Source organism: Dicentrarchus labrax, unplaced genomic scaffold, assembly GCF_905237075.1.
Source record: "Dicentrarchus labrax unplaced genomic scaffold, dlabrax2021, whole genome shotgun sequence".
Lineage (NCBI taxonomy): Eukaryota > Metazoa > Chordata > Actinopteri > Moronidae > Dicentrarchus > Dicentrarchus labrax.
The window spans coordinates 15738053-15750270 of NW_026136705.1; the positions used below are offsets into that span (position 1 = coordinate 15738053).

General features: G+C 38.8%; 2 protein-coding genes across 3 annotated transcripts; one reads left to right on the forward strand and one right to left on the reverse strand.

Moving 5' to 3' along the window:
* Positions 1-1028: 1028 nt before the first annotated feature.
* Positions 1029-8100, reverse strand: xrra1 (X-ray radiation resistance associated 1). 2 transcript variants are annotated; one of them, XM_051401274.1, is made up of 17 exons: positions 7800-8100; positions 7349-7494; positions 7198-7269; positions 7038-7110; positions 6848-6945; positions 6216-6358; positions 4415-4519; positions 4191-4300; positions 4035-4087; positions 3861-3938; positions 3679-3772; positions 3463-3581; positions 3195-3365; positions 2263-2422; positions 2014-2129; positions 1770-1875; positions 1029-1680 (listed from the first exon to the last, which is right to left on the reverse strand). In XM_051401274.1, exons 1-17 carry the CDS (start codon positions 7888-7890, stop codon positions 1508-1510), a joined length of 1908 nt encoding a protein of 635 aa, XP_051257234.1. In that variant the 5' UTR covers positions 7891-8100; the 3' UTR covers positions 1029-1507. The 2 variants fall into 2 exon arrangements, with proteins under 2 accessions (XP_051257234.1, XP_051257232.1); XM_051401272.1 differs by having other exon boundaries at positions 3861-3941.
* A 219-nt stretch (positions 8101-8319) lies between these two features.
* On the forward strand, positions 8320-12025 carry LOC127364101 (sialidase-3-like). Its single transcript, XM_051401278.1, has 3 exons — positions 8320-8678; positions 8868-9107; positions 9221-12025. Exons 2-3 carry the CDS (start codon positions 8883-8885, stop codon positions 10226-10228), a joined length of 1233 nt encoding a protein of 410 aa, XP_051257238.1. The 5' UTR covers positions 8320-8678; positions 8868-8882; the 3' UTR covers positions 10229-12025.
* The last annotated feature ends 193 nt before the right edge of the window (positions 12026-12218 follow it).

Genomic DNA, 12218 nt, shown 5'->3' on the forward strand with positions numbered 1-12218 from the left:
TCACAGTTTGTATATAATTCAGTCACACCGAGCAACAGAGAGATACTGAGATATCTGTGTAGCACAGTCGAGCTGAGCTCCAATGGACTGGAAAATAGTATTTCTGCAGCGTGTCAAGTCTCTGCCATTTGGCAAAGGCTCCTCATTACCATCAAATATACCGCTAAACATGAAAAGGACCCTAAGACTGAAGGCCAGGTGTTTGCCTGATTGCATAGATCAGGAAACTACGATTGTTTGAAATAATTTACAAGAGCAAGTCCAGTCTTTACACTTTTCAGTGTTAATTCCAACCACATTGTCATATATGTAAACCTTTTGTGTTGTAACTTTATATTTCTAATATTTGAGATTTGTGTAACAATAGTTTGCTCACAGTCTTTTATCTTAATATCAGATTTTGATTTCAGTTGTGTCATTAAATTGATTTAATCTTTATTGAATTATTGAAAACAAATAAGATGATTGGTTGTGAATGAAACAAATTATATAAAATGAAAACAAGTATGTGAAACAAAAGTATAGTCATCATTAAGTATCCGCTGGTCGCATACAGAAAGCACTTTGCTTTACTGTATGCAATACATATATTATCTACCACTTAATACATACAGAAGCTGGGAAACATTCACACATGAATGTAATAATGTAGAATCCCATGAAATATCTCCAGAGTACCTATTGATTTATTCCACCTGGGCTGAAAGTGCATTCCACATCTGCAAGCTTCTCTGAGGAAAAATAATTGAAATCATATGAAGGACAAGACCGTGAAATCAAAAAGGGGAATGAACAACAAAAACAGAACATGACCAGAAATGAAAAAGCATCCATTGTAAGCTTGTGAGCCTGACATATGACGTCTTATCGTATTGTGTAATAAGACATGATCATTTATGTGTTTAAAAATGTGGACTGTAAATCATATTGGACACTGCAGAGGTCTGTTCAAAGTTACAAACAAGCAATGCTTGCAATGTTTACTTTTCAAGAGAATGTAAATATGAATAAACAACACAGTGACAACATTGTGGATTTATTAAATTATTTAATGAAAGTAAACAGTTCTGTTGTTTGTCTTCACTGGTCAGAAGATGGAAAGTGAAATTAAAGAAGGAAGTCAGAGCAGCATCGTCCTGCATTTATTGCGTTGGGTTACTACTTGGATTCATGCAGTTTATCAGTTGTTTTGCACTGTAATGCTGTTGAGATGCATTTAATATAATATGAAATATCCATAAAATATGTCACTTAGTCAGAAGTCGTCGGTTTACTCATTGATAGAAAAAGGGGTCCTTTTAGGAAAAAGGTTGGGAACCACTGGGCTAGACTATGGGTTTGTTGTTGATAACTAAATGAATTTGGTTTTTACAGGCAGTTTCATTTCATCTATGAATAATCAATCAACATGCAAGATTCACTCACCACTACTTTTATTTCTGATATATTATTCTTCACAATAAATTCCACTCACACCAATTGTATCTGGACATTTCCAAGGTGTTATTCAAGGCAATTCAGGTATAGTTTCAGCTCTGTTTCGGTTGGTGTTTCTATCAGACTCAATGCTGGTTGCTTGTTCCATCGTTTTCTTGTGGACCATCTTGTACTTTGTCTTCATATCCCTCAGCAGCGATAGAGCTTCCCGCTTGTTAACGCCTGTGTCGTGTATGGCGCTGCCTGTTGAGAAAAGACAGTGTTACATAAAGAAAGGTACGGTCATGAAGGGTTAAGTTCGCTGACAATCATTGGATCAGAAATGTGCATACTTAAGGGAACTGCTTTTATGGTTGTGCTCTCTTTGATTTCCTTGATCATTTCATCAACCCTCTCAGTTGGCTGCTTTATGGGTTTCAAAGGTGGAAGTTGCTTAATCTGTGCACAGAAAAGAATTTAAAAAGTCATAATATTTAGGTGATAACATTTTCTTTACAGTTCTCACTAGATTTATTATAATTTGACAGTAATACTGAGTGTGAATGCAGATTTATTTTGTGTCACAAAATATTCAACCTTTTTCTCTCTTTCTCTGTACGGTGTCTGGATGCAATCAAGCTTTGGTTTCGAGTCTCTGTAAACATTAAGATTCTTCAGTGTGTGTTCCAGCATCCGAACAGCTGTTTGAATTCCTGTTGAGAGAGAAAAAAAACGATACTCCCCTTCACTATGGGGTGATTGTATAGCCAGACCTTTGAAAGCTTGAGGAAAATGTACAAACAATAACAAAGAATAAATAGCCACAGGTGAAGCGAGAGTCCTCACCAACGGGCTCCACCACATCACAGTTTGGTTTTGCATCCATCAACGTTTCGTAGCTCGTGAATTCTTCAGGAATGATTCTGTCCTTGTTTCTGTCCTTGTTCTCTGCAGTTTCTTTCTCATCAGCTCGAAGATCAAACTCAAATTCACGAACATCTGTTGCCTGAACATCAAACAACATTCAGTGAAGAGAGAAAATTATTCAAAATGTAAGAAACTGTGGAATGGTGGAAAGTAACTAAGTACATTTACTGAAGTGCTGTACTTGTTCTTCATGCCACTTTCTACTTGTACTCCACTACAATATAATGAACTTTTAATTCACTGCAATTATTTTAGTAACTAGTTACAAATTAAGATTTTTGCACACAAAACATATGAAAAGTTTATAAAATAAGTATAAATAATAAATAAGTTTTCTTATAAATTAAATTACCCAACAGGATGTGCAAGTACAGCTGATATGTTTAGTTGCTTAATTAATTAGTTTAATTGACAGAAAATTTAATGGCAACTATTTTTGATAAACTTAATTGTCAGATGCACAAATGTGAGGATTTGATGTATTTTAATAATTTAAATTTTTTTTAATACTTTGGAGGTTTTGACAATTGGTTGGACAAAACAAAGCACTGTGAAGATGTCACTCTGGGCTTCGACAAATCCTGCTGTAATATAAAATAGTTTAACAGTCACAGGAGACATTGTCCTTGATTATACTTTAACTTACTTTACATTTTTAATGCATGACTTTTACTTGTAATGAAGTATTTCCATGGTGTGGTATTAGTACTTTTACGTTCTATAAGTAAAGGATCTGAATACCTCCTCCACTGCTGGTAGGCACTAATCCACCATTTATAAACCCAGTGGTTGTAGAAGTTAGATTTCCCAACCAAGAGGAGCAAAATCACAAAAAATGAACATGTACATACCTGAGTAACAAAGAACTGCTCTGTGTTTTCCTGGAAGGTGTCGTCTTCGCTATTCTCACCCTCAGATACTGGTGTTCTCTTACCAGTCAACTCACTTTTCTCAACCGGAGCACGACAAGGAACATCCATCAATGGTGGCTTCTTTGACTCCTTTGGGACTCTTTCTTCCACCTGCAATCCAAAAAAGTAAAACAAGAAAATAAAAGATGAATCGTTTAACAGTTTAACTTTCATATAACAAAAAATCTGGAGGACGATGCAGAACAACCTTCCATTTTGGATCTGTTGACACCTTCAGTGGGAGCTTAACGACTTTCTTTGTCTTCTTACGCTTTATTGTTATCCCCAGTCGCTCTTGGAGGTAATGGGTCAGTAAAGGAGGGTCTCCTGTGTGCAAACAAAGGCGTAAAAGGTGATTTCAGCACTGAAAATTCCAAGCCAATCTCTAAAACCAGCTTCTTATAAGAGAAGAGAGAAGGGTTACCACTTCTCTGAGTGGTCAGAGGGTTGGAGTGAATGTCAATTTCTCGAAGAACTGGGAAAAGAGCGGCAGCCATCAGCGCTTCTTCCTCGGCAATCTGATGACAAAACACTGATGAGACATGTTAGCTCGTTTTTAAAAAAAGGAGTCGTGGTTCATTTATTTATACAAATTATTCAGCACACCTTGTTGTTGGCTAAATTGAGGAACTGAAGCTCTGGAAGTGGCACACTGGATCCTTTGCAGCACTCCTCCCAATTTTCCTGCTGAAAGATGCAGGGTGATGGATGAAGACACAAGTTTAATGCAGATTTAAAATATGGGCTAAAGAAACAAACACCAACTGTAGAATGAATTACCTCTGAGAGTCTCTTGAGATGTTCATCGGTGTTATGATTTGGCTCAGTGGAAGCTGAATTGAGGGGATCAAAAATTATTAAATCAATCTTATATTGAGGATGTAGAGGAAACTATAACATGCAGGTCCATTATTAAGTTCTTTACTGAGCATTTACCATGTCCCACTTCTTCTTCAGCAGAAGTCTCCAAAGGTTTCAAACAGTCCATTAGTTGCAAACATGGTATTTCAGAAATGCGGTTCCCCTGCAGGTTTAAATACTTTAGCCTGTAATTGACAATTTAAAAGTTCTCAATGAATGTTTCCAAAGGTTTTGTTATGCATCTATCAGTATTTAGTAATACTTTATTTTCTATAGAAAACTCCAAACCACATGATGACCTCTCAAGGTTTGCAAGACTGTTGAAGACTCCAGAAGTCAGTTTGTTATCATCAAGGATCAGGACTTCAAGAGTTTTAAACTGTGTGTCTTCTTCTTTAGCTAGCCTGGACAAAAAAAGAGAGAAAGAAAATCAGTACAGTTCACCAACATCATAAACTCCACACTGATAAATACTGAATGTATTTCATAATGCAGCTGAAACCATAAAGTTACAGGAACATACTACATACAGTATGTGTGCACACCTTTTATAGCTGGGCTCTATATACCTTGCTGGGCTGTAGGGCAGGTGTATTGAATGCCATTACATTTATTTCAGCAGCATCAGGAGAGTGAATCTGGAGCATTTGTGCACCCCCTCTTGGTCAGTTTACAAACTGTTTTAAGAGCATCACTCTGTCAGTAACTGTTTGCATAAGTGGTGAAATGTAACTAAGGACATTTACTCAACTACTATACTTAAGTACAAATTTGTATATAATTCTTATATAATATAATTCCAGGTAGTTATACTACACTTGAGTATTTCTGAGTATTTATGCAACTTAATACTTCTACTTCACTACATCTCACAAGCAAATATTGTACTTTTTATTTGTCTGACAGCTTTAGTTACTAGTTTTCAGACATTTTTCATACCTTTTCAGTCAGTGTACTTTTGAATTTCTCTGATAAACCTGTTTCTCTAATGGGTTGTAATAATGATCCTGCTTCTTGAGCTAAATAAACTATATATAAAAAACTTGAATTAGCTGTATGCACCATCACAAAGCTGAAAACAGGGCTGTTTTTCTGAGCTCATGAAAACATATGAATAGAATATGATGCATTGCTGTAGATTCAACTACCCAACATTATATAAAGTAGATAAAATGAGCGCAACATTAAACATCTATAGCAGTAAAATGCAACATACACATTAACACAACAAAAACATTATATCTAATAGTAAAACACTGACTGGGACCATTTTTCTGCACAATGAGTACTTTTACTTTTGATTCTTTAAGTACATGTTGCTGATAATACTTACATATTTATACTTAAGTAAGGTTTGAATGCTGGCCTTTTACTTGCAGTGGGCTATTTTTACAGTGTGGTATTAGTACTTTTACTCAAGTAAAGGATCTGAACACTTCTTCCACTGCTGGTTATGTTATAAAATCACAACAATGTACTGATTGTACCATAAAGGCATGGTGATACTTCGTAAGAAAGATGTTGTATTATGTTTGCTGCCTGCTCTTCTTTTAGTGATAATTGTAAGAAGCAGACTGGAGGAAGCGTCCGACTGCAGTTAGAGAGTAAATTAAGTGGAAAACATGTGATGAAACAGATTGAAATCAAATGAAATGAAATTGTCTTTCATTCTGCCAGCTTCTCCATGACTCATATCAAAGTTTTTTGTAATAACTTTCATATGGAAAGTAGGCTTTCTGCCACAGTCTCTCTGGCAAAACAGCCATTACACAAAGCTGTGCTTGACGGAGCTGACCTGTGGGTGAAGTATAAAAGCAAGACCATACTCGCTATTTTAATCACTTATCTATGTGTTTTTGCCATTTTTCCCAGAACAAATACTGTTAAAAGAAAAGCGGATTAATGTGCGCCAAAGGGGACAGATAAAAGACTCTGATGAGCAAATTAATGCACTTTAATGTCAATCATCTGCGCTGACATGGCAATTGTCGGACCCTAGGTGAAGCAGTTTTGAGTAGTAAGAATGCTATAAATATATTTTTTTAAATACCCAAGACAAACTCTGTTTCTAGTTCTCTTCGTGGAAAATAAAGTACTAACAGATGGGTGGCGTTGGAAGATCCCAGATTAGGAGGAAGATGATGAAGCTGATTTCCAGTCAGATGAAGGACTTTTAGACGTGGAAGGCGACCAATGGAAACAATATCATCAGCTGACAAACTGTTGTAGGATAAATCCAAAACCTGTGAGGATTCAAATAAATTGTTTAGATAAATATGTCAACAAGATGAAATATAAAAAGAGGAGAAGTTATTGTTACAAGCATCCACTGGCTGAGTGCAATGATAAGATATTGTTATTTGAAATATTACCAATGTCACAGACCTAACTCAATAAACTCAAACATGAAACAGGTAAAAATATTAAAATTATATTTCTCATAAGGCATGATGCAGAAATCAGTAGATACACAACTTAAACTGGTAGTAAATGGTTTGTCACTAGTTGATATCAAAGCTCTTTTATTATGAAAGAAATGAAGATGTGAAAGAAGCTGCAAAATGAAGAGAGGAAGTGGACTAAAGAAGATCAGGAATACATGGAAATAAAAGGGTTTCAAGTTCTTGTTAGGACTAAAAAGACATGTGAAGTTGTATATTACTCCTGTGACAATATACAACATTAGAAATAGTAACGTTAATACCACTAGGGTATCTAATTTGTCATCTTACCTCGAGATGAGGGAAGTCAGCAGCTTGAAACGTCATGTTGCAAAGCCCGTTTAATGACAGATTGAGTTCTCTTAAAGAAACAAAACTGCTGAAAGACTCTGCAGGAAAACAAGTGACATTTTCTGGTGACTTTTTGCAAGAGGCACAAAATCTTATTGAAGGTGAATCTGCATGATATAAGAAGAATCACCTAAAGAGAGGGAGTTAACAGACGCATCGATGTAAGCCACATTGTCAAACACCTTGAGGTCTTCTGACTTGACCTGTGCACAGTAGGAAAAAGATATTCAACCGTTTTTAAACCAATACAAACAACCAAACAATTATAAAATGTGACAAGTGGTTCTTACAGAATTCAGTTTCTGCTCACTGATGTCAACCGAGCAGAGCTCAGACGGCTTATCAACACAATGTAACTGGAGCTACAAGAGAAAACTGAAAGCTGTGGGTTATATTCTGTCAAATAAGCAGTTCTCACACAAGTAGACCTCAGTGCCTTACCAGGAAAGGTCCATCTAACGTGTTACCATGAGGAGCATCGACCTCCCTGCTCTCACATTTATTGTAAGTCTCTATTATTCTTCTGTGCACATTGCTGTATTTCTGCTCCTCTGCCTTCCTGTAATCCACAAGCCAATGACCAGCACCTACAAGGAGAATCAAATTCAATGAAAACATGTAGATTCTGTAGATTAAATAATTGATTCACTGGCAAAAAAAAAATGTAATTAATGACAACTAATATTACCAAGCATTTACATTTATGAATGGCTTTGTGGTTGTTGTTTATTTGGGTTTTATTTATTGTTTTTCTACTTGCTAAAGAGAAAATATTATTAAATTATAACTGTGTAATTGTATTGCCTTTCTCCATCTTAATAACAATGAAGTATAACGTTACGTGCCTTAAGTTCGCCAAATGTTTATAATAGGCTCGTTAAACTTAACCCACCTTCTTTTCTTCGATGGAGTAATGTCCGGGCGGGGAAACATTTGGTAGGATATCTCTGTCCATTATCAAATTTATAGGATGCTGCAGTCATCTTGTTGATTATTACTCTTTTCACGGACTGAACTAACTTTAGTTACTTTGCTGCAGAGTATTTGATCTTCAGCTACACTGTAATGCTCTGTATCCTAGCAACAGCATGTAAGACGAGGAGCTGCTCCTCCCGTCCAGAGGGGGGCGGTAGTGGGGGAGACTGAGACCTCTTACAGGCGAAGGCGGAAGAAACCGGAGAGCCTAGCTAGTCAAAGATTGATTTCGGTGATAAGATAATGCACCGCCAAGCCAGCCCGCGGTTCTTTAAGACATTAAACACCGTATTGTTCCGAAGACGCAACAGTTTTCCAAACATGACACAAGGCGTTCAGTTATTGGTCGAGATGAATTCACCTTTGACCCGTGTTCGTTCAAACTGCTTAGCAAGCTAGCGTCTGAGCTGAATCGACCACATTGCGCATGCGTGACGCTGGGCGCCGGAGCAGCTTCTTGTTTTCTAATTGCGCTTATCCCCCTCGGAGTTAGTTATTGTGTGCAAGCAAGAATAAAGTCCAGCAATTGGTCGACCGAGCTGAGTGTATGGAGCTAAAGCTAGCGTTGGTCGTTAAACCCCAACGTGTACACAGTCAGTGGCGAGGACGCGTCTAAGCGAACACGGAAGTGAGTGCGACGGCTTCTCTCGCTTCAGTGGCGTCTTCTTTTGTGAAGAACCCATAGCATCAGTGTCGTGAACATCAGAGGCTCCTGGTGTGGCGTGAAATTAGACGGTATAATGCCGTTCACGCAGAGATCAAGGGCGACTGATGTGAAGAGAAGTGACGAGTGAAGGTAAGGGATTCGTCATGCATGCACTGCAGACGTTAGATGCTGTTTGTAACAATGCAGTCATATGTGTCTACGAGGAGCTGCTGGAGTGTGAACTCTTCCTCTGAGTCTGGGCTTAAAAAGATTGTTATAACAAGACTACAACACGAGCTAAGACTTGTCATGTATTTGTGTAATATGTGTTGTTCACAGGAGCTCTAATCCACCATGGGAAACACACCATCAAAGAGTGGCAGCGGAGATGAGCCGGTCAAAACAACTTTGTTTGAAAAAGAGCCAAGTGGCATAACATACAGAATTCCTGCTCTCGTTTATCTGAGGCACAGTCACACCTTCCTCGCCTTTGCAGAGAAAAGATCCTCGCCCTTTGACCACGATGCCAAAATTCTTGTTATGAGAAGAGGGGCGTTGAAAGATGATGGATCTGTTCAGGTTGTTATTCACACACACAATCACCAGGACCCTTTGCTTCAATGCTGATGACTGTCAACATTACCTGTGCTCATCTTTTTTTAATTGTTGTCTTTTGTCATGTTTTCTTCCAGTGGTCGTCCAGTCAGGAGCTGTTAACAGCATGTCTGCCAAACCACCGCACTATGAATCCTTGCCCTGTGTATGAAAAAAACAGCCAAACACTGTTTTTGTTTTTCATCTGTATCTGGAGGAACACCACAGAGATCAGGCAGATCCTCACAGGTAAGAACAAGGCCCGTCTTTGCTGTGTTAGCAGCAGCGACGACGGGCAGACCTGGAGTCAAGTGAAAGACTTAACAGAAAGCGTGATTGGCGATACGATCCACAAGTGGGCCACGTTCGCTGTGGGTCCAGGCCACGGTGTGCAGCTGGAGAACGGCAGATTGATCATCCCAGCGTATGCCTATTATGTCCCTCACAGATGTTGTTCCTACCCCATTCCTTTCACGGTCTACCCACGTGCACTGTCAGTATATAGTGAGGACTTTGGCCAGACGTGGCATATTGGTAAGATGCTTCGGAAAAAGTCGTGTGAATGTGAAATGGCGGAGATCATAGACCACGAGGGAAGGAGTCATCTTTACTGCAACGCTCGAAACACTGGAGGTCACAGATGTGAGGCCCTGAGTGAAAACAGCGGTGTGTATTTTGACAAACCCCACATTGCCCCAGAGCTCGTGGAACCACCTTCGGGCTGTCAAGGCAGCGTCATCGGTTTCCCAGCTCCTGAATTTGTCCCGAATGAAGACGCTGAAAGCAAAGCCTGTGGCACCTCGCTCTTGTCGCCGGACACGCAAACCTGGCTCCTGTTCATCCACCCGACCAACAAGTCTAGTAGGAGGGACATGGGCGTGTACTTGAACCGATCCCCCCTGCACTCGTCAGGATGGGACCGTCCCAGGATCATCCACAGGGGACCCAGCGGCTACTCAGACCTGGCTTACAACGGAGACAAGGATCAGTTTTCGTGCCTGATGGAGTGCGGGAAAGAAAGTGAACTTGAGCAGATTGCATTCATGTCGTTTAATCTTAATGATGTCATGCAGACGGGCGGTAAGAAAGACAAGAAGATGCGCTGAATCGCGGTTGCTTTATTTCTGTGTTAACAAAGCTCTCTTAACATTCTCCCGCAACCTAAAAGTCCAAACAAAAAGCCACTAAATATGCCGTGCAGTCACATCTGTCTGTGTTTACTGTTGTTCTACATTCTGGAGATGATGATGATGCATGCATGAGTCGTGTGTTTTGTTGTCTCCTTGTTTACATAAAAAAGTAATTCAAGTCTTAATAGTATCAATATGCAAGCAGCTGTATAAGGAAGGAAACTATTTTTAAAAGGTTTGGTTGCTGATTTCGAGCATGCTGTGCTGGACTGTCATCTTTAAAACAGGCTTTGTGTGTAGCATGTTTGACAAGTATTTCATACCCATTTCTGCATCTTATTAAGTTGTCAGTGTTTTCTGAGCAGTGGAGAGAATTTGCCTACCTCTTTTTATTTTCATATGAAGATCATAGCAGGCCTTGTAAAGTAGGGCGTAGGGTTTCCTCTATGCTCAGTCTCTCCTTAACATTTAGTATATATACTCTGATTCACATATGCCTTCTACTCCACTGTTTCAACTTAAGCTGTGCCACAGCCTGTCAGTGCACAACCTTTCTTGTAGGTCACAGTGGGTGCCGCAGAGTTGGCGACCGAACTGGACACAAAAGACCTTCGCTTTTTACTTGCCACATCCAGCAAATCAATTAAGAGACCAACCGAACTGTACGACGTCTGTGGGTTTTTGAAACATTTGATGGATTACTAGAGATATACGTCTGTCAAGAGCATTTGGGGCTACTTTGTACTGTACACTGATTTTTTATTACATTCATTTTCAAAAGCAATATTTCACCTGGTTACATTGTTTACTTTCCAGCGCACTTGGCATGGTTTTCTTAACAGCCTTTTTTTTTTTCCTCCTGGCATTAAGTGCAGCATTATGACCAGATATGATTGGGCTGGCTTTTGGTTATCAAATGAAAGCATGTAAGAGCATGTAACAGCAGATGAAGGCTCACCATTTATAAAGCCACTAGGAATTTGCACACACAAAACCTTGTACTGAGCGACTTTTAGCGTCCTTCTTCGCCTAATGTTGTGAGGCAAAAATGCCTCCAGGTGGTTCAACACTAGTTTCATTGTGTTTTTGTTGACTGTTGTGGAAAGTGACAGAACCTGCATGAAACATGTATTTTAGTAGAAAATAAAAGTAACCTGTGATCACCCAACTCATCTTTTGTTCAATTATGCACACATTTGTATTATAGTGCAATTACAGTAATTATTGCTTTTAATAGCCAACTGTTGGGATAAATCATTTAAAAAAACAAGTTAAACAGTAATCACCTGTAGACAGGGGTAAGGGATAAAATAATAGAGAGGGCATAGATGTGGTTTTAAAAGCAGCTATAAAAAACACTTTATCAGCTGTAGGGAGTATTTCATTCCCCCAGCAGCTAAAGGGGGCTTATGGCATGTTGAAATGTTGTGAAAGGCTGTTGTACAGTGACCTGTGGGGAGTTGAGCATGATTCACCAGATGTGCAGACAGCAGGGATGAATTAAGGACAGGGAAGAGTGTTTTAAGTTGAGGACAGAATGTGGATATTCTGTATTTTTCAAGTTTTCCAAATAATATGATGTCTCTTCTAGTATGGGTGTGGTAGTTATTGATTGGTTTACATGCAGTATCTGGACAAATTAAAATGTAAAGATCCCCTCCAGACATGTATTAAGACATATTTACAAATAATTAGACCTGAACAATAATGTGTGTCTGATGTATGTTTTTTCTGTCAAAGTATGAATTTCACATTAAAATCCTTGAAAAGGCATCTACTCCTTCTACCTCATTCAAATTTCCAGAATCTATAAATATGCTAATTTTGTTTTCCTGCTGGACACAAGATGTCTCCTACTGTGAAGTCCATTCTCAGTGTGTGTGTGCACTGGTGGCTTCAAGTTTCTACATCACATTTGAATAAGTTGCAAATTGGACCAGGATTGACTTGTAAACTATTTGTGATG

Coding starts and splice junctions, on each gene's coding strand:
- xrra1 (XM_051401272.1), bottom strand. CDS start 7,890: ATGACTGCAGCATCCTATAAATTTGATAATGGACAGAGATATCCTACC. Junction 6,946..7,037: donor TGTTAACTCCCTCTCTTTAG/GTGATTCTTCTT, acceptor GTTTTCCTGCAG/AGTCTTTCAGCAGTTTTGTT. Junction 2,423..3,194: donor AGCAGTTCTTTGTTACTCAG/GTATGTACATGT, acceptor TTTGATGTTCAG/GCAACAGATGTTCGTGAATT.
- LOC127364101 (XM_051401278.1), top strand. CDS start 8,883: ATGGGAAACACACCATCAAAGAGTGGCAGCGGAGATGAGCCGGTCAAA. Junction 9,108..9,220: donor AAGATGATGGATCTGTTCAG/GTTGTTATTCAC, acceptor GTTTTCTTCCAG/TGGTCGTCCAGTCAGGAGCT.